Genomic DNA, 22,500 nt, shown 5'->3' with positions numbered 1-22,500 from the left:
TGTCCGTAATTCCACTAGGATCCTTACAACACATGGCAGCTATATCGTGGAACAGGTTCAACTTCTAATAGAAGTTGAACCTGTTAAAAGGTACATTGCATCTTTGCAAATAAATTAACATTTAGTCGTGTAAGGCATAAACCAATTGATTTGAAATTCGTATACCGCTTCTGGCATTGTGATGTATCTTAAAACAGACACATTCGTGATCTTGTCAAATTAATAGCAGCTGTTATTGAAATAAATATATTATCAAAAGAGCCACAGAAGCGACACAATGTAGGCGTATTTTGCTGCTTTAGCAGCAAAATACATGCATAATGGAAATCCAATGGCATGATTTTTTTTGTCTTCTATCATAATTCTATTCTGACTTCTGACTTAGGGTGTCAAATAAACACATTAACTCGAACTCAATACTTCACTATTATGTTATATCATCGCTCCGGTAAGGGAAACGAAAAAGTTAACCCGGAAGGATTCGAAAATAGAGTGTAAAGGGCTGTAACTAAATACGCTCTAACGATTCCGATAATTATCACCTTGCTCTTAAATCAATTCTGCCAATCACCCCGTCACTACTATAAAGGAAAAATACAATTCAGTAAACACAAAGGGGAGGAATAGTCGAGACAGCAGAACGCGAGACAGAATGCTGTAGTGTATCTAGTACGGTACCTCACTCTTCCGAGTTCATATCTCATTTGGGTCGTTGATTTTCACAACTCTGTTGCCGATAAAATGAATACCAGTTTTATACTGAAGTCGATTCAATTGGCTATAACTTGTCCCCTACAAAATCGGTCTCGTACCTAGTCAAAAGAAATTAATATCAGTCATTGTAACACTGCAAATCCTATTTATTCAAAATACGCTATTTTATAAAAGGTTTTATTTGTATTATGAATTAAGGTTTGTGCGCATTATTTCCTTATGTATCGACAATAACACTCGAAGATTGATGCTTGCATATGCACACGAACGCACCCACCCACACGTCCACACACATGTATATATATATATATATATATATTATATATATATATATATATATATATATATGTGTGTGTGTTGTGTGTGTGTGGTGTGTGTGTGTGTAGATAGATAGATAGATAGATATACATACGAGAAAACACGGCGCGAATAATACATAGACAGATCTAGTTTCTTTGGAATTCATTTATCTCGAGATGCAATGGAGTTTTTCACCATTGCTCAGTTATGACTTCAGTTGCAGGCAAAATACATGAGAGGAAGACGTCTTAAATGATTTTGCTGCCATTATTCTCCGTGAAATTGAAGTGACGTTTTCAGGGCACAATACTGGCCGGACTGTGTGGAGATCCATGATTGTCCAGATATCAGAATCTCCCATACAGCCTTGATGGTGTAGTCCAAAGGAGAACAGAACAGCACCACTTGAGAACGCTTAGCTGCAGAAATTTCAGGAAAAAGTATTAAATTGAACACCAAATCACTATAAGGCTTTCTTCTGGATTTAATACGAGATTCATTCACGAGGCTAATTAGTTGTAACTGGGAATCAGTAACACTGGCCAGGGAATCAAGTAGGTACAGTCAACACTAGCCAGGTGTGTCATAACTTATCTGAAATAACTTATCTGCCAAATTTTGTCAATTTTCAAAGGAAATTACTACTAGTTACATTTGAAGTCTTCTTTGAGCAGTCAGACGTCAGTTTACTTGGAAAGAGACAATGTAGTTATTAATAACGAGAGTAGACATTAACTCATGAACGATTTCACAGCTCTAGCAAAATTCCATCAAAGACTGCTTATGAACATTACAGCCCACCCTCGTACGTACGTACATAGACAGATACACGAGCATATGTATATGTGCATGTGTGTGCGTGTGTTCGTGCATGCGCGCGTGTACAGATATAAATATATATATGTTTGTGCGTGTGTGTGTGTGTATACTCCAGACCATAGAATACATTTTAAAATGGTAAAACTTTCAGTTGGTGCAAAAAAAAAAATTAATATTTCGAACCATTGCAACAGAATGCTTTCGAAAGTTCTTAATTTTTATTATTGCATAACAATAATTCTATGTGTTTGTTCTTAGCCACGCCAACATGCACAAGATATGTTTAATGTTTGTGAGGAATACGAATAAGAAAGGAAGTCGAGGATAGATGTAATTGACTCTAATTCCGAGCATCAATGAGAAGTTCCTCAACTGAAAGTTTAATAAGTTACTTTTATTTTTGTCAGATGCAAATTAATACTAGTGGAAATGATATAATCTGAAATGTCATTATGTGCATTCTTCATTTTCGAATTTGATATCTAAATAATGGTATTTTCTACGTAGCGGAGGCGGGTGTTAGAGAGAAAATGGCAAACTTCTTGAGATTCGTGATTCCATCTGCCTTTGATTCTCGGTAAAAGATTAAAATGTGGCTCATACAATCTTTCCTCATTGTATTTAAACCATCAAAGCTCCTGGAAAGATATGAACGTCTAGATATTGTATTCCTCTTCTCCTAAAATAAAACATCTACATGTTTGTGTGCGTGTGTGTTTACGTGTACATGCGTGCGTGTATTACTGTGTTCGTGTCTGCGTTTACTTTCAAACAGGTCTAAACAACGTTGTTGTTTACATTCTGTAGTATAGCACTTGGACAAATAAAGATAGAAATAAATACAGGGATGGGTACAATTTAATAAAATCTCTGTTGTTGGTATCTCAGTTTGTTGCTGTTTGATGTCGAAACCAATAAACGAATAAAACATAGGAAAGAACTATTTCTAAGCACTTTGTTTAGGATTAGAAACGTTTCGGCGCCGGATTAATAAGCGGAAGTATTTCATTTTTGTTCTTAAACAGCGTGAATTCAAATTTCGTGTGTCTTGAATATGTAGATTCAGTCGAGCGTGAGTGCGCGTGCAGATGTTTGTGTGAACATAAGCAGTAAACATACAAACGTCCAGTTCAAGTATTTCTCCGTAGATTGAATAAGTTGAAGAGCCTTAATCGATTTTCGACACATTTTGGGGTCTCAAGAGAGACCAATCCCACAAGTAGCCAATCCATTTGTATACATATTATATATAACTGTTGCAGAGAACTGGAGCTGCTAATTTGTATACTATAAGACTTTGACTCTAATATGAAGGTTAAGTGCGTGCGTGTGTATCTATCTATCTATCTATCTATCTATCTATCTATCTATCTATCTATCTATCTATCTATCTATCTATCTATCTATCTATATGTCTGTCTATGTCTGTCTATCTATTTACTTTTATACTGTCTACTAATATGTTCCTGCTTACGGCATACAAGCGGTCAAAAAGGTACAACTTGTTGCACTACTACTATTGGCAATACTAAACACTCATCAGACATACTGACCAGAAGCATGTCTGATGCGTTGTCTGGATTGGTAGGTACAATTGTAGAATCGAAAGACAAGAAATCTTTCAGCCTGGTTACATACCGTAACTAGGAACTTACTAGTCGTTAATGTAAAAGTATAACCGCTTAAACTCTGTTACAGTATGCTATATTTCTGACTTTAGCCAACTGACCGACAATATAATATAATATAATATATATATATATATATATGTGTGTGTGTGTGTGTGTGTGTGTGTGTGTTGCATATATATATATATATTATATTCTATTCCATAAGAACATGTGAAAATTGCAGTTATGCACACATAGAAGATTCTGGAAGGTCTAGCTCACAACTTTGGATTTGAAAGCTATGCCAATCACCAAACTGGATGGCAATGCAATGTACCAAAGCTTCCGTCTTCTCCATCCGAAATAAGAATCCATTACTGTAACAGCTTGGGTTTCACGGGTTCACAAATATTCAACATACTCCCGTGTAGCGTCAGTGATTTGCGTGATGTAGATGTGGAGATCTAAAAACGCCTGGACAAATTTTAATGTTATATGTATATATATATATATATATATATATATATATATATATATATATATATATATATATAACGTGACATTTACTTCACTACCTTACGTACTTTTAATAAGTAAAAGATGATTTTTTTTTATGCATAATGCAATTTACAGAATGTATATTAAATAATCAACACTTACTGTCAAATCGTCAGAAAAGTGCTATTATCATGCTTTGGAGTGGAATTGTTAGAGTATCGTTGTTGGAGTGAAAAATGATAGCAGTCGACGTAGTAAAGATGGTCCACGAATGTACTTAGATGTTTCATGTTTTATTTTGTTTTCTAAATACACTTCGTCTAACATTGAAACCAGAATGTAATAACAAAAGATAAAATTGCAATGCACGCACGGAAATCCCTATTGAATTCTTAATACTGGTTATTTGCCAAGAAGTTTAAATTGCATTGGACGAATAATATATAAACTTCAATACGGTTAAACATATTTACTCAGTTGATGACTTTTACACCGTTACTCGTTCTACAAATGTTTTTTTTTTAGTTAACAAATACAAATTTGTATTGTAATGTAAACACTAAAAATCAAGTTTGCGCCAAGTTATCCATTTTAATGGCTAATGCAGCTTACAAGTGATCTACAAGTCATCCCATAAGTAACGTCCGGACTTCTATATTTTCAATTTGTAAACGCTTTAACAGTATTTTAGATTGTCTAATGGCATCAAGTAATATTTATATGTATTTGAAGATATTTAAACTAATTAAATTTCATTTTGCAGGATAACCTAATTGAAATTTCACTGATTATAGCTCTTATAGTTGGTCAAAAATGTTATCAACAGCAGATATGACGTCATCACCATTTAGGTAGTGGTTCCGAGCCATTTTTTTTTTTTAATGTTGGAGAATCAATGATAGCGAGATGGATTCAAGCAATGTCAGATTTTCCCGTAAAGTGATCAGCTAGGTGAGCTTTTGATCAGATGTCAGAAGACATATAGTGTCTAAAGAGCATTTGAGGCACATAATGCTTTATGAGTTTAAAAAAAGGAACCCTGCAGCCGAGGCGACTCGAAATATTCACTCAGCTTATGAAGAAGAATGCCTGAATGAAAGACCTTGTAGAAGACGGTTTGTAAAATTCAGAAGTGGAGATTTGAGCCTTGAATATGGCCAAGCTCCTTTCGACAGAACTTGAAAATGATCATGCAGCTTTAGTTGAAGAATTGGCAAACTAGCTTCATTCAAGCCATACAACTGTTCACGTCCGTCTTCAGCAGCTTGGGAAGGTCCCAAAACTCGGAAAATTGGGTGTCTCATGATTTGTCTGAAGCCAACCGCAAATCCCGAGTGAACATTTGCTTTTCTCTTCGTTCTCGTGAACTCGTCTCGGCCTTTTTGGACAGACTGATGACCGGGGATGGAAACTGGGTTTATCTATAAGAATGTTAAGCGTCGTAGACATTGGCTTGATGAAGGGGAAAACACCCAACCACAGCCGGAAGGGGAACTCCATGCAAAGACGGTTCTTCTCTCTGTTTGGTTGAATTGCAAAGGAGTCATCTACGATAAGTTGCTACCAACTAATGCAACAACCGATGCTCAAATCAACAGTTAAGAATTAGAGTGTTTGGAGGTTGTGCTAAATTAGAAAGAAAGATATGCTTTAGTGAATCGAAAGGGACTGTGCTGTTTCATCAGGAAAATGCAAAATCCCACACTGCAAAGATAAGGTCACAGAAGGTCGAAGAACTTGGCCCGGAAGAAATTGCTCATCTGCCTTATTCTCCAGACCTTACTCCTTCAGGTTACCATTTGTTCTGTAGTTTACAGAATCATTTGGATGGATTAACTCTCGAAACAACCGACGAAATAAAAACTGACCTTTCAGAGTTCTCTTCGAAACCGAAAGAGTTTTTCACTAATGGGATTCACAAACTTACGAGTAAATGGAAAGATGTCATAGATAATCATAGAAACTATACTCTCTCTTTACTCTTTTACTTGTTTCAGTCACTTGACTGCGGCCATGCTGGAGCACCGCCTTTTAATCGAGCCACTCGACCCCGGGACTTATTCTTTTGTAAGCCCAGGACTTATTCTATCGGTCTCTTTTGCCGAACCGCTAAGTAACGGGGACATAAACACACCAGCATCGGTTGTCAAGCAATGCTAGGGGACAAACACAGACACACAAACACACACACGCATATATATATATATATACATATATACCACGGGCTTCTTTCAGTTTCCGTCTACCAAATCCACTCACAAGGCTTTGGTCGGCCAGAGGCTATAGTAGAAGACACTTGCCCAAGGTGCCATGCAGTGGGACTGAACCCGGAACCATGTGGTTGGTAGACAAGCTACTTACCACACAGCCACATTAATTTTAATCACTTGTTTTCCTTATTCAAAATCAAGACATTACTTATATATTGCTTCCTGTTCGTGGTTTTCAGTCGGGAATATCGCCCTCAAATTGTAACAACTTCCAGACCCTTTTACATAATTGATGTGTGGGTCACATGTAAATTGTTTATCCAATGAAATAGAGTACCATATTTTGCTTTAAATGTTTTCATTACGGAAGAAATCTTCGTCTCCCGACGGAACCAAGTTTTGTGTAAGCTCCAAGTAGCGTCGTAAAATACATTAACTGGGTGTATTTAATTATTAGACTTTACAATGTATATTCAGTACTTTTTCACTTTTTGATTATAAGGAACGCATGTGTTTTTACGTATATATGTGTGTGTATACACACAAATCATATATGTACAGTAAATGTTTTAAAAGAAATGCAGGCTCAGCTAACCAGCTGACGATCGGAAGGGAGTGTCTCTGAGAACTGGAAATTGGAGCCTTTGAGTTATAATGTATTAAAGAATACACTACATATGTACTGAGTCATGTAATGCATTATTCTTAATGGAATCAAAAGAGAAATCTGTACATCGGCTGCTGGGGAATGGAAAACAAATTATAGAATTTCCCATAAGAACTTTACGATTTTTGAGCTTTAAAAATAAATTTATAATATTTTGCCGCTTGCATTTATGTTTCAAATTCAGCGTTGCCATCGACAAGACATTCAATAAATTAATCATCAGTTATGTACTGTGGTAAATTAAATCGACAAAGAAGAACATTTTTTATGTCAAAGATATGAGAATAATGGATCGATTAATTAATAGAATTTAAATTTGTCTTCCTAAGTCATCCAGTGAAATTCCCGCTGGGGTTAATAAAGTTTGTTACCCGTATCATTTGCTATAAAATCGGCAGTTTTAGTATATAAGGAATCAATATTTGTACCATTGCTCTATCTCATGTTAAAATCTCATCGGATAAAGTAATTACCCCAGAAAGGAAAAAATGTATCTGAATTATGAAATATATTTAGTCACCTCTGTTCTTCGCTTGCAAATTTCAGCTTGCTGCCTTGTCCATAAAAATCAATATTTACATAGAAACTGCCAGACGTTACAAGGAAAGCATAGGCGATTAAATTGATTGCAATCAAAAGTAAGACAAAGTTGGCCCCTGAAGGATTGCAATTTCAAACGTATCGACGTATGTAGTGAATGTTGTGTGGTATCGTTCTACGATTCTCTAGCAATTTGCTACCCACTATCACTTAAAATCAAGATTTTAATTTGAAATATCCAGGGAAAAGGTCTCTTCTAATTAAGCCACTCCAAAGAACAATGTAAAGGTATTTTAAATACTAATGAAATAACTACAGGAAAAGAAACATTTAAAAAAATTGATAATTATGAAATTCATTATCGAGAACAAGTTTCCAAATAGAAGAGACCAGGAGAGAATATTTGAGTTTAAAATTGTTCAGCTACGTTGTAACTTGTGTGTGTGTGTGTGTGTTGTGTGTGTGTGTGTGTGTGTGTGTGTGTGTGTGTGTGTTTGTGTGTGTGGTAGACAAATATATGTCTCTTCAGGGTAAAGATGATGTTTATATATTTTTATTATTGGATTGTTTAGAAACGTTTAGAAGACAATGTTTACGGACATAATTTACTTCAATAATAAATAGAAATTGGCGTTATGATCCGAATGGAAGTGTTGCGTGAATGTTTTCATAGCTTCAATATTGAAAAAAATAGACTTTTGCTGACGTATGCTTCTGTGAAAACCACAGTGTTTAAGTACTCAAAGCAAACGAATCAGTAAGGAGTACTCAACGTGTTCACTTGACCTCTAAGGCACAGCAACAGAATGTACCTAAACTGCACTCACTGCTTTAAATGTAAAGGTATTTTTGGTAGTCTGGTCGAAGGTTGGGCAGGGAATGAAATGGAATGCTCTTCGTTAGAGATCTTCCTCCTGGACCAGAATTTGTGTTAGGAAGAACTAATACGTAAAGGAGAAGGTGAAATCATGCAAAAACCCATAATTTATAAATCAAATGCAAGAAAATATTCACTTTACCTCATACCACAAACATTTTCTATATCTTATATAATACACGTCCTAATGACTTTTGATCTTCAAAACTGAAGATTATAGAGTAAGCAGCATTGCTTACTCTCTAATCGAATGAGAGTAAGCAATGCTGCTTACTCTGATCCGATTAAAAAGATATGTAGTAAGTACTCCTTAATATAGTGTATTTAACAATGATTCTTTGCATAATCCCAAAATCTCACATTTTAGATTATAAAATATTAAGCGTCTTTTTTAGATTTAACTAAGGGAATTTGCAACACAACTCAAGCTGTTCCATTTTGAAAACAAAGATTTTGCACAAAACTATCTATTTTCCATGAATCATAGCGATTTTCTCTTCTATCGAATATTACATTGTCTTTTATTTCGATGTAATAATCTTACTTCCACAAAAAAAAATGTATACAGTTTGAAAGCTGTCTAAAAGTTATACATTCTTGAATAGTAATTCCTTAATGTCCCATGCCAAGAAGAGTCATTAAGTTACATTCCATGTTCAACTTAACGAAACAATCAGTATATTTTGGCTTTGCAAAAACAAGTGGACGCATAAAATTCAGTCACGCAATGGCTGATGAAAAGACAATGTAGAGTCGTAAAAATTATATTTTAAGTGAATTACCTCATAAAGTTTGATATAGCAGGATAGCATTCCGCTGTCTCAGAAGAACAATTAAGTGCTCGGTTTGTATGCAGGACATTTATTTCCTTTATCTCCTCTAATTAGTTAGCTGTAGACTAAACTCTGGCAGTAAACGAATATTTTCTCAGAAACATAACGTCATTTATTGAGTAAAAGTTGCACAAAACTAATATTTATAACCCTAGTCCTGCATTTCCATATAGAAAACAAGTTATTATAATCCATAATCAATAATAAATCTAAATAATTGATACATACCATGTTTTAGCTGGTTGTAAGAATGATGGACTTTTTAACAAAACGATAAGTTTTACTACATGCATATCAGAAGAAACTTTGTCGAAAAGGGATAAAAATAAACATTCCTTCTGGTATTATACTGAAAATACCTAATAATGCATATAAAATGTTTCAGTATAGAATGCTTTTTGCACATAACAATAGGGCAGCGATTTGGCAGAAACTGTAGTGGGAGAGGGTATCTTGACGTATTTAGTCACTTTCCTTCACACTCTCAGTTAAAGTACTCATTGACACAACATTGAACGTTACTATAAGTACCGCTAACACCTTGTAATCAGTTAAGAATTTGCTTTGTACCTAATAATTGCTCTTACAACGGAAATATATACTCCTAGAATTCTAGTCGTTATCATAATGCACAGCCTTAAACTATGAGATCTTATCACTATTCCCTTTAAGTCTCACTTATTGTGATTATGTACTAAAATCAATGCAGGAAGGGACTTAGAGATAATGTGTTCCGCTAAGATATAAATCCGTTGACACACAACATCAAAACAAAGGCAACATTGGTGATCCAGACAGGAAATATTTCATTATTCAGAGTTTATTATGAGTTTATAACGATACACTGATAGTAAAAAATTTCGTATCCGCTCATGATCAAAGATGAAAGAATAGAAATTACAGGCTCGTTATTATAGGGACATTTCTATTATAAACTCCAACACGATTGAACCAGCCCAACCAAGGCATATGTTAGTACTGAGGATTTATTTTGACTTCTCACAAACAATATATTCAGCGAGAAAGGGAAATTAATTTCGCTTTCTTCGAACAGTAATGATGTGAATGAACTTCACTTGAATTAAAGTTGCTTTGTAATTGAGACAAACCAACACGTTTCTTTTCAATTAAACAAATTCCCTATATTTCATGACGGACGAATAACGGACAGTTGTGATATTAATGTTTTGCATAAAGGGCATTCTGAGTAGAATTATACAACACTCAAATGAGCATCAAAATAACATGTGTGTGTGTGTGTGTGCGTTCTTTTGATTTAATTTCTCATTCTAGGAAAAATGTCTGACATGGGTATTTTCACTTTTCGTTCGCAATAGAAACATAATCTGATTTGAATTACATTATCCTTGCAAATATGCTCTGGTATTATCGATGCAAATATCAAACTCTTGATGATTTATTCGAAGCAGTAGATATATTGAAATATATTTATCTGAAAACAAGACACCCTTCTTTCTGGTAAGAAATACTGCGGATTACTGATGAACAACAGATGCTAGAATCAGGTTACTAAGTGAAGGTTGACTACTACTACTACTACTACTACTACTACCACTACTACTACTACTACTACTGTTGTTGCTGCTGCTATTATGACATGAACAAATATATGGTGACTGTAAGTCGAAGGAAACTAGAGATAAGACGCTATTTACAACTACTTACAATTCACATTAGCATCCACTGTTACATTAATCGAATAGAATCATTTATCGCAAAATATATAGTTAAATAAGTGTAAAAATAGAAAACAGAGATTCTCTTTCTAATAACAAATCAAAAATATCATGAGTAAATAAAATTTATAAATTCTAGTTAAAATATCTTAATCCACGTATATATTGGGTTGGCAACTAAGTTCCCGCGGGTTTTTTTAAATTTTGGAATTTATTGCGCTTTTAAATTTTGGAATCTATTTTTCGGAGATTTCTATTTTGGAATCATTTCTGTATCTACTTTTTTCTAGTCAATTTTAGTTAATTTTGTTTATTTTCAGATAGTAAAATTGGAATGTGAAGTTAAGAAAAACGAGCATTTTTGACACCTCCTTCTTGTTGCTTTTAATCAAGGTTCTAAGGCCGCAAAAGCTGCTTGCACCATTTGTGCTGTGTATGGAGAGGGTGCCATAGCTGAAAGAACCGCTCGTGATTAATATGCCAAGTTCAAAAATGGAGATTTTGACCTCAAAAACTCACCTCGTTCTGACCGTCCAGTTGAGTTCGATGAAGAGCGATTGAACTAACTTTTGCACGAAGATTCTCGTCAACGATAAAGGAACTGGCAGAGAAAATAGAATGCTTCCACACTGCTATAGAGAATCATCTTCATTCGATGGGAAAGGTTCACAAGTATGGGGCATGGGTTCTGCTTGCTTTAAGGGACAAGAACAAAAATCAACGAGCCACAATCTCCGCTGGTTTGTTTGCTCGTCGACGCTCAAGTGGTGGACACAGGCAATGATTTCTTTACCGAATCGTTATTGGCGACGAAAAATGGTGCCTGTACATCAATATGAAGCACCGCAAGGAATGGCTTAGCACCGGTAAACAAGCCACACTGCGCGTGAAACAAGATCTTTATCCGCGTAAAACGATGTTGTGCGTATGGTGGGACTGGGAAGGGACTATTCACTATGGATTGCTTGAACGGAATCAAACGGTCAACGCGGAACTCTATGTTCAACAGATGGAACGACTCAGCATGGGTATTCAAGAGAGAAGACCTAATCGGCAGCATGGAGTTGATCTGCTGCACGGCAACGCCCGCCCTCATATCGCCAATATGACCAAGGAAGCCATTCAAACGCATGACTGGGAAATGCTGCCACATCCGCCGTACTCTCCTGGTTCGGCACCAACAGATTTCCACCTCTTTCAAATGCTATGCGCGGAGTTTCGTTCAATACTGATGCAGAATTGAGAGCTTTGCTGGATCAATTATTCAAGACGAAATCGGGGGATTTCTACCAACGAGGTATTGAATATCTTGTTGAACGTTGGGAAGAAGTTGTAAACAACAAAAGTGAATACATTATTAATTAGTTGTTATTTTTTATTAACCCTTTTAAGAAATTTAAATTTAAAAAAAAACGGTGGGAATTTAGTGGCCGACCTAATATATATAATAATCCACATACATGTATATAAACCCAATGTTGCCTGAAGAAATGGCGTGGGTTATGTAATAATGTAAGGTTATGAAACATGTCTAATACTATGAATTATTGAACAACGTTCACACTATAGAATAAGTCATAAACATAGATGTGTGTTTAAGAACTTCGCGTCGCATCCATGTGCATTCGGCTTTAACGCCACGATATCTTCTACTATAGTTTCGAGCGAATTTAATGGCCGAAAACTGTGATGAAACCCGTTATGTAGGAGTGTGCGTGTGTATATATGTTTGTTACTAACCTTTGTAAGTTTAATTACAAACCAGTAAGCTGATTGTTGACTAAAAATTAAACCAGTATAAAAAGTGCGAGACTCAAAAGAAAGTGCTAGAGGCGAATTGATAGACTAAAACCACGTCAAGACGTTGCCTTAGTAATGATTACAGTTCAATAAATGAAACAGGTAAACAGTGAACGAATATATACATACACGCACACGCATATGTATGTATATTGATCATAAAAAGCTTATGATATATTCCTTCTATTTATTGATTTCATTTGTTTCTCTAAAGAATCCGCCTAAAGTATATTGATGTAGAAGAAATTTACCGTAAGATCATTTTACTTTTGCCCATATTTTTATATCGGTAAATGAAACCATGAATCTCTAAGACATTCTCTGTTTCTCTTGTCTCGAAAGTTTAGGAAAATCATTGTTCGTGATTCTTTTGTCATGTGGTTTATATCGAAATATCGAAGGTAAAAATCAATATCTTTGATATATGGCTTTCCATCAACCTTTCTGGAGGGGGGGTCACATTAATTTTCAAAAATAGCATGGAAACGTACACGTATATAGCCATAAAAAGTGTGTATATATATATATATATATATATATAATATATATATATATGTGTGTGTGTGTGTGTGTGTGTGTGTGTATGTATGTATGTATATATATATATATATATGTATATATACATATATAATATATAAATATGAAGTACATATATATATATATAATTTATATATAATATACTTACACCACACACACACACACACACATATATATATATATATATATATATACTTAATAAATACTTAATAAATAGGGTTCAGCAAAGATTTGCTTTATCACATACCGAAGTTTAGAAATAGCAGCCAAAAAACGTTAGCTATTTCTTCTACTTTAAAAAGGGACTCCCAGAAAAAACCAAAATACTTGAAAACAATCACACGTTTTTTGGCTGCTATTTCTAAACTTCGGTATGTGGTAAAGTAAATCTTTGCTGGACCCTATTTATTAAGTATTACTTAAGTTTACCATGATATGGTCCTGTTTTCATGCCGAATTCTACTTGGTGAAATTATTGATTACTTCTTAATTAATTAATTTTACCCTTTGTTATTATTGATTATATATATATAGAGAGAGAGACTGTTTTCATGGAACGATTAAATTGGAATGTTGTAAAACAACACTATATTTCCAAACAGTATTAGAGATGCAACTAAAATAAATGGTTGCAGATAGGATTCGAAACTGAATTTACCTATGTAGCTACCAACCTGCCTGTTAACTTTAAAGGTCATGAAAGTTTCATTTGAGAATAAAAGCTTAATACAATTGTAAATAAATGTTGTCGGAGAATTCGAAAACTCGTGAGAGTCTGTTAAGATGCATAGTGGTTTCCGTTCAGACTTGCTTAGGCTCTGAGTTCATTTCCCACCGTGGTCAACTACGCATATTAACCCTTCGGGATTAATAAATGACGTTTTAGCACTGGGGGCGATTCTTGCCTCTTTCACTGTTTATTCTTCATCTAATTCATAGATTCAGCCTTGTCATATTTTGTTACGCAAATTTGGCCTATTACGTTCATACTATGCTTGTCTGCAAACTTCTCGTGAATTTCACAAGAAGCAATTAAGTTAATCAATGCTCATTGTCAAGACTGATAGAGAATCCATCAGTAAGTTCTATATTTGGATCATTGTTGTTGATGAAGGCTCTCACTATATTCCTCGAGCCTTGATCAACTGTGATGTCGCAGATATCATAATTAATAGTAATTTCTGATGTTAGTGATATCGAAACTTTGTAAGATGAAAGGCAACGTTGATCGCGGCGAATTTTCAACCAGACCGTAAAGAACAAGAAGAAATTTGTCCCACGAGGTAAAGATTCTGTCAAGAATAGCTAATGATTGTTTTTAGCATAGGCAAGACCAAAGATTTTGGGAGAGGGTTTACTCAATTATATCAATTGAAAGGTTACTTTATTTCTTTCATCCTGTATAAATGAAAGACAAAGGTGATCTTGGATGGATTCGAACTCAGAACGTAAAGCGCTGCAACGTCTACATCGTAGTTTATAATGAAAATAAAAACAGTTACTGGAGAATAAAATAGGCATCCTTAGAATTATGAATATATACCTTTGAAAAACGTCTTTATTTTCAGGTATCTTATATAATGCTGCTATATATTTCTTTGTCTTTCAGACACAAGACCATCCATGGTAAAGCTGTGACCGTTACATCTGTATCTCAGTCATATTATATATACGACTGTATTATCTATTGTGTATAATAATTCCTAAAGGGTGCGAAGTTTATTTTAGATATTTAGGTGTTATTAACATCAGGGTGGAGGGGTACGTTAGTGGTTCCTTATCTGTACGACGCATTGTATTATTATTGACAGAATCAATAGCAATGATGAAGTTCATATAATTATATATATATATATACATATATATATAAATAAATATATATATATATATATACATATATATATATATACATATATATATATATATATATATATGAAAATAAATATATATATATATATATATACATATATATATATATATATATATACATATATATATACATTATATATATATATATACATATATATATATACATATATATATATACATATATATATATATATACATATATATATATATATACATATATATATACATACATACATATATATATATACATACATATATATATATATATATATATACATACATACGTATGTATATATACATGTATGTGTATATATATATACATACATATATATATATATATATAACATGGCTTTGAAACCAGCTGCCCGTGATTAATAGATTCTACCATCAATGAGTATCATACCTCAGTCTCATTTTGTCTTTTGATTGAGGTTATTTCACTTCACATCTGTTACTAACTTTCGGCTGAGACATTAGTGATTTATCATCTTATCTACGGATAATGGAGAGCAATATAGCCCAAACGTAACGCGATGGTCAAAACTGGAATGGTTTTGATTATAGGCTTGCTCGGTCAGAGCTGACTTAGAACTGAACAACAAAAATAGTAAATAGAAGAAGAAATTTCACTAGTTCTTGTCATAGTAACCAATATCATGTATTTTAGAAAGTAGTTACTTACCTCTCCATTCATGTAACAAAACAATACTGAGACAATCAGTCCCTGCAACAGAAATAAGACATATTTTAATTGCAGTGATATTCTAATAAATTAAAGAAGGGAATCGATTTCAAAAGCGCAAACATGGTTATTTTTACAATTCATCAAGATATGTTTAAATGATATATTCAATTATACTTTATCACGTTGGCTTTGGTATTGCCCGTTGTAGACAAAGACATCATGATACATTAAACATGGAGTGTTTGTCTACGCTAACCTACGCACTTGCAGCTTCTACACCTGTTGATTAGATTCTGTAACTGATCATTGCCAAAACTACTTTACGCAAAATGTAAAGAATCAGAATTAAGATGTAGATATATTCTTGCAAAATCCGTCTTCAAAACATTACAAGAATTTTCAGAGTAGAATATTCTGGAACATGGTTTATTTAACTTGTCCATGTTAAAACATAGATTTTAACTCAGCACTACACGATCTCGAAACATTCGGTAATAATACAGTAACTCTTACAAATTGCAGTGAGATATTGAACCTATCAGCTGACACCTACGGCAAGATAGATCCCAAAAATGACATTTCAATTGCTTCTAAACTGTATTGACTATTAACGCATCACTGTCATTCTTAAACAGGGAAACAGTTCGACACAATCTAATTCAGATGAGACCTACATGTAATTATATCAGCGGGCATTCTAACTTAGTCATCTAGGAACTGTCAAATACATATCGTGATTCACCCTTTCTTAATATCCCATGCTTTCTCTACCAGCTGCAAAAATAGTACAAAAATTTCACGCAATAAATAAATGAGGCAATTAAATGCATGAAGACGTCCACAGCAGTACACGTCAATACTCTGGTTTATATTTTGAAAGAACTTTTAAATTGTCCTTATTTAGTTCTTGTGGCTCATCAATAACAATAGTAATAATAGTTTCATATTTGGGCACAAGGCCAGCAATTTCGAAGAAAGGTCGGAAGAAGTGTAAGCCGATTACGTCGATCCTAGTATCCAACTGGTACTTATTTATGGACCCCGATTGGATGAAAAACAAAGTGAACCATGACGAAATTTGAGCTCAGGACTTAAAGACGGATCAAATACCGTTAAGCAATTTGCCGGTCGCGCTTACGATTCTGCCAGCTCACCGCCTTAAGCAAAATAATAATAATAATCCGTGTCTAAATATGTGTAAATATCTCTTAATTGATTGTTGTTATTAAAAAGAATGTTTTGGCAGTCCTTGTAGCAGACCTATCCAAATGTTTTCAAATATACTACAAGTAATGAAGAGAAGCTTGTAGGCAAAGAGAATAAGATAGACAGAGAGGATGATAGATAGATAGATAGATAGATAGATTGATTGATAGATAGATACAGTGGTGATACATAAATAATTGGTAGATAGGTATAAAATAGATAACTAGAAACACACACATATATCAAAGAAAAACTATTTCACCGCTACACACATATATATGCACGCATCTACATATATGTATGTGCGTACATACATACGTACATATATTTTGTATGCGCATATGTACAAGCACGTTGATTGATAGGTAGATAGATAAATTATTAAATAGTTGATACGGAATAAAAAAATTAATGAAATTGAAGAGATGCGGTAAACAACTAACAGTTTACTGTGGTTTAAGAGAACAAAGAACAGTAGCGGAAACTAAAAAGAACTGGAAACAATGGGAACAAAGTAGTGTATGGAAATGATGAAAAAAATCCTATATTAATAACAATGAATAACCTGTGACAAGAACAATTATATTTGGTTATCCGCGCGTGTGTGTGTGTGTTTGTGTGTATACGTACATATACACACATAGGCACATAGATGCAAAAATATAAATCTCTCTACCTATCTATCAATCAATCTTTCTGTCTATATAAGTATGCATCTACGCTTGGATGAACAAATATATATTTGCAAGTAGTAAAAGAAGCTTCAATATTATTTGTTCTGTTTTCTTTCACAGAATAAAAATTGTCACATGCCAGCTGTTGTATTCTCGTAAAAGAAGCAAAAGTAGAACTTGTATAACATTATCTTTTTTTTTCTTATAGAACAATATTACTAATCCATATACATAAAAGTTGTCACGTATTTATGTCTGAAATCATGCGTGCGTGCGTGTTCGCTCAGAAACCCAAGAATGAAGCGTTCTAAAAAAAACCCTTAAAACCAGATTCAGAATTAACTGTAAAAAATAAACGGAAACAAACATCCTTTTCGACCATAGGGGCTCACACTATTGCCTCACCCAATTAAAATTCTGTTTTAATTATTCAAGGTTTACGATATAAATTTTATCTGGTACTTGATAATATTTTACTAATTTAATGGTTTTTATTAGACGTATAACGGTTGCATTGAGGTAGATAATTTTTGGCAAGAATACAAAAATTTAAAAGATTTTTAAGGGATGCATAAACTCTTTAGCAGGATCAGAAAATATTCATGGCGAATTTTAAAACCTCGAGTTTTAGTAGGAGCCCATAAAGACATATTTCTACAACGAGCTGAAGTGTTTCTTTTTCTTTTTTAAGAAAGTAATTTTGTTTATGAGAATTACAAAGTTTCTGTAGAGATCAGAAGAATTTTAAATTTGAATTTTAAGTTTGTATAAAAAAATGTTGAACGCTAATATTTGATGCCAATTTTGAGTAAAAGGTTCTCAGTTTTTATGAAGCTAGGAATTCAAATTAAATCAATATAATGTGAGATACTTTTTCATTAATTTTCTTGAAAAAATATTTTTTATACTCGTTGCATGATTTTTTATTCAGTGTATCGTCTTGTTAAAGATAAAATGCAGTAAAACCTCTGTAACATTATATATAAATAAATTCGGTCTGCGTAAATTTTGTTTTAATTTTAGCTCCATAAAAATAACGGGTAATTAATCTGTGTTAAATAATTAAAAATAAATATAGTAAAATCGCTCATATAGGTCTGTAATCATGCGTCTGTGTCTGCTCTAAAACTTGACAACAGATTTCTAGAGAGAAACAAGATAAGATGTAGCAATTGAAAAATAGATAAAATGTGTTAATGAAATGATAATGAGAGTTATAGGACAGGATTATAATCGTGAGTCTGATAGAGAAAATCACAACCACATCAGGTCTATGGGGATAGCTAAACATCCATACAAAAGGCTAAGCCCAAAGCTAAACATCAATACAAAAGGCTAAGCCCAAATAACCAAGCCATAAATGTGGTCTACCAAGAGACTTTATTGTATTTCTGGATTACATAGAGAGAGTCTCAAGTTAATAAAATGGACAATAAATCGCAAAATTATCAGAAATAATCTAATTCAACATGGTTTATTTTCAGCCTTGATTATTCGTAGAGGAAAATCTAGTTAATGCTTGTACATTTCACTAGGTACTCAGTCTAGTATATATGTAGGCAAATACAGGCATATCAAGCCTTGATATATTGAAATTATCTCTGTCCCCAGAGGATAGATCATGATTACCAAATGGCAACTGAAAACAACTCAGTAGGAAAAAGGGAAATAACATCAAGAATCAAGATTTCTCCAAAGTTGACATATCACTAAAGGAAAGGGCTTATTGTTTGGTAAAAAGAGGCGTTTCTGCTTCAATAATTGTCCTTACCGCCCCCCAACTGCGAAGAGACAGTTTTTGCTAGAATGGAACTGATATATCAATTCAATCTATACTCTTACAAACGCTACACCTTTAAAAAGAAATGGACTTGTTTGATTGGCCCTTTAGAAAAAACGGTCAATCTTCGAGCGATAAACAAAAAGGTCAAAAATATATGTATATATATATAAAAAACTTATAAAAATTATAAAATCCGAGGAAAAAACCTATTGACGTTAATGAAGACAGTGCAAATTTGAATCAAAGAAGTGAGCTAATGAACTTATGTAGGCACGCGGCTAAATTTAAAATGTCGAATATAAATATACCATATGGATAGAGTATATATTTTGTATTTTTGATTTTGATTTTGACTCTTGAATGATGAGCGCTACGATGGATTTTGATTTTGTTTTTGTTTCCAAGCTATGCGGATCTTAATCCGTATAGCAAAGTCTTATGTTTCTACATATATATTAGGAAAAACCTACAAACTTTGTTTTCATGTTATTGTATTGCATAGGATTACCTTGATTATTTATAAATGACCCAAAATAGGATGTTATATTTTATTTTATTTTATATGTCTTTCGTATATATTTTTATTAATGCACCCATTTTTAAAAGCAATGTTTTTTTAAAAAAACAATGTTGTCAAAATTAGAATGTTTATATAAGTATGTGTATAGCAAAGCATATGTATTTGTAAGCATGCGTATCTGTGTATGTGTAAGTGAAAGTATGTTTGTGCTTAAGCACACATATACACGACTGTATCCATTCAAACTTGTGTATGTATACTGGTCTTTATATATGCCAATAATACCGTTACACTGCTCGTATACATAATTTTTTCTTATTTCGTTTTTTCCCCACCCCTCCTTCGTTCCTTTCTCTCTCTCTCCCTTTCTTTCGTTTCCCCTCCTTGCTCAGTATATGAGAATTGCTACATAGATGAATTTTAGCTTGCGTGCGAGACGGTTTGTGTGAATATATGTACACATGCTTTTATGTGTATATTTAGATTTATATTCATACGTCTGTATATGTATGTATGGCGTTTACGCGCATCCTTTTGTGTATGTTGATATATATATGTAGATTTTAATATAAATATGTATTGCAGTATTTATAACAGGTTTAATTTCTATGCATTAATTTGCACTGTCTTCATTAACGTCAATAGGTTTTTTCCTCGGATTTTATAATTTTTATAAGTTTTATATATATATATATACATATATCTTTGACCTTTTTGTTTATCGCTCGAAGATTGACCGTTTTTTCTAAAGGGCCAATCAAACAAGTCCATTTCTTTTTAAAGGTGTAGCGTTTGTAAGAGTATAGATTGAATTGATATATCAGTTCCATTCTAGCAAAAACTGTCTGATGAACGGCAACGAGAAACTCAGAGTAACAGATTTTGTTGAATTTTCTGCTGCTTAAAATAAAGCATATTACTCTACCACTGGTATTTGAGTACTCTTTTTTCCACCTTGTTTCACATTTATGTGTTTACTCCGGTATATATATATATATATACATATACATACATACACACACATACATATAATTATTTGCAAGATCTAAGTGAATCGAAGTATTTTAAAAGTAAGGACATTAATAAGTTAGAGTCAATAATAAATAACCGTGTGTGTGTGTGTGTTTGGGTGTGAAATATATGAAATACAGATAGAGACCATTTCGCATTACGTAACAGGTTTAAAATATATTTCTTTTATGGTAATTGAGTATGTGTAGTCTGTAATCCTCTGACCAATACGATAACTATGTTTACTGTTGATAATATACACTAGTAACACACCGTAAATTGTACTTCGGTATTGCCGTATTGCGTAATATAATTGTGTTAGAGTGTATGACTTTACTACGTGTATAGCCTCTTTTCTTGCAAGCATTATAATTTTAATTTATATAGCATATATGTGTATGTCAATGGATGTGTATGTGTGTGTATGTTTATATGCATATATATATATATATATATATATATATATATATATATATATATATATATATATATATATATATAGTAGAAATGTGTTTTGAAAAAAATATAAAATACACGTGGAAATGTAAGGTTAAAATATAGAAAATCAACGAAAATGCATATTGTAGATATAAAAAGGCTATTTATGACAGGTAGTGACAAATATATACATTTAGAGTATTACTAGTCAAAAAGTCCTTATTATTGATGATTATAAGAAGTTAATAATAATAATAATAATAAGGTAAGAGACTGAAACGAACCAATTGGTTTTCGCGTTAGCTATTCATCGTTTGAACAACACCGGTTAGTAAACGGTGTCAGGTCTAATAGTTCCTGAGAAAAGAGATTATTTGTAAGGGAGGTAAGTAGTTCAGGAATTAGAAATGTGAGTGATGTAGAAAGTGTATAGGGTTTAGTGATTTAAATTGAAGAGTTAATGGTGTTCTGTATTGAGTTGTGTGTTCACATTTACTTGGGGGAGAAATTTGTTGATGAAAAATGATTCTTTATTCAACCTTTGTTGCATTGTGGTGTTCTGTGAGCATTGGTAAAAGGGAAATATTTGGAAATTGGGATTAAGATTCCTGGCACATCTTTCTATGTGTTCACTCACCTTTAACTGTCTGTATTGTGGGTGGCAGATTTGCTCTTTGTGAATGGTGATTCTTTGACGGAGCGAAATTCCTGTTTGTCCAATATAGAGTTTACCGCATCCTATGCATGTCATGACATAGATTACATTTGCCGAGGCGCAGGTGAAATTTGACTTGATCTTAAATTTTTCTCCTTGTTTGAATTGAAATTCTGAACCCTCCAGAAGGTGGGGGCATGTTCCACAGTTGGAACGTCCACATTTTGTCACTTTTGGCTAAGTAGTTAGTGGGTAAAGTCTAGCGCTGGTTAGTAATCTTTTCAGTGACTTCGGTTGCTTTTTGCTTTTTATAATTTTATATGAGCTTAAAATTTCGTTCATTGTTTTGTCTGCTGTGAGGATGGGGAGGTTTTGGGTGATGATGTTGAAGGCTTCTTTATATATATTTATGTGTATGCGTGTGTAAATATACATGTATGTTTGTAACTTACTTGTATGAATATTCTGAATTTTCCGCTTTTAAATTCCAATGACGGATATGATTTTCAAACGGCAACTTGATGCATTATTTTGCACTTATAAATTGCATTTTGTAT

The 22,500-nt window shown here is 33.3% G+C and overlaps 1 protein-coding gene across 1 annotated transcript in view; it reads right to left on the bottom strand.

Annotated features, from left to right (window-relative positions):
* Window positions 1–22,500, bottom strand: part of LOC115215171 (calcitonin gene-related peptide type 1 receptor-like) — a 159,047-nt gene that overhangs the window by 8,115 nt on the left and 128,432 nt on the right. Inside the window, exon 11 of the mRNA XM_029784351.2 lies at window positions 15,654–15,695. Coding sequence (XP_029640211.1) covers window positions 15,654–15,695 — 42 coding nt within the window. The remainder of the gene's footprint in view (window positions 1–15,653; window positions 15,696–22,500) is intronic.

This window comes from Octopus sinensis, linkage group LG8 (genome assembly GCF_006345805.1).
Source record: "Octopus sinensis linkage group LG8, ASM634580v1, whole genome shotgun sequence".
NCBI lineage: Eukaryota > Metazoa > Mollusca > Cephalopoda > Octopoda > Octopodidae > Octopus > Octopus sinensis.
Note: the sequence above shows the minus strand (reverse complement) of the source record. Positions and strands in the feature narration are given on the sequence as shown.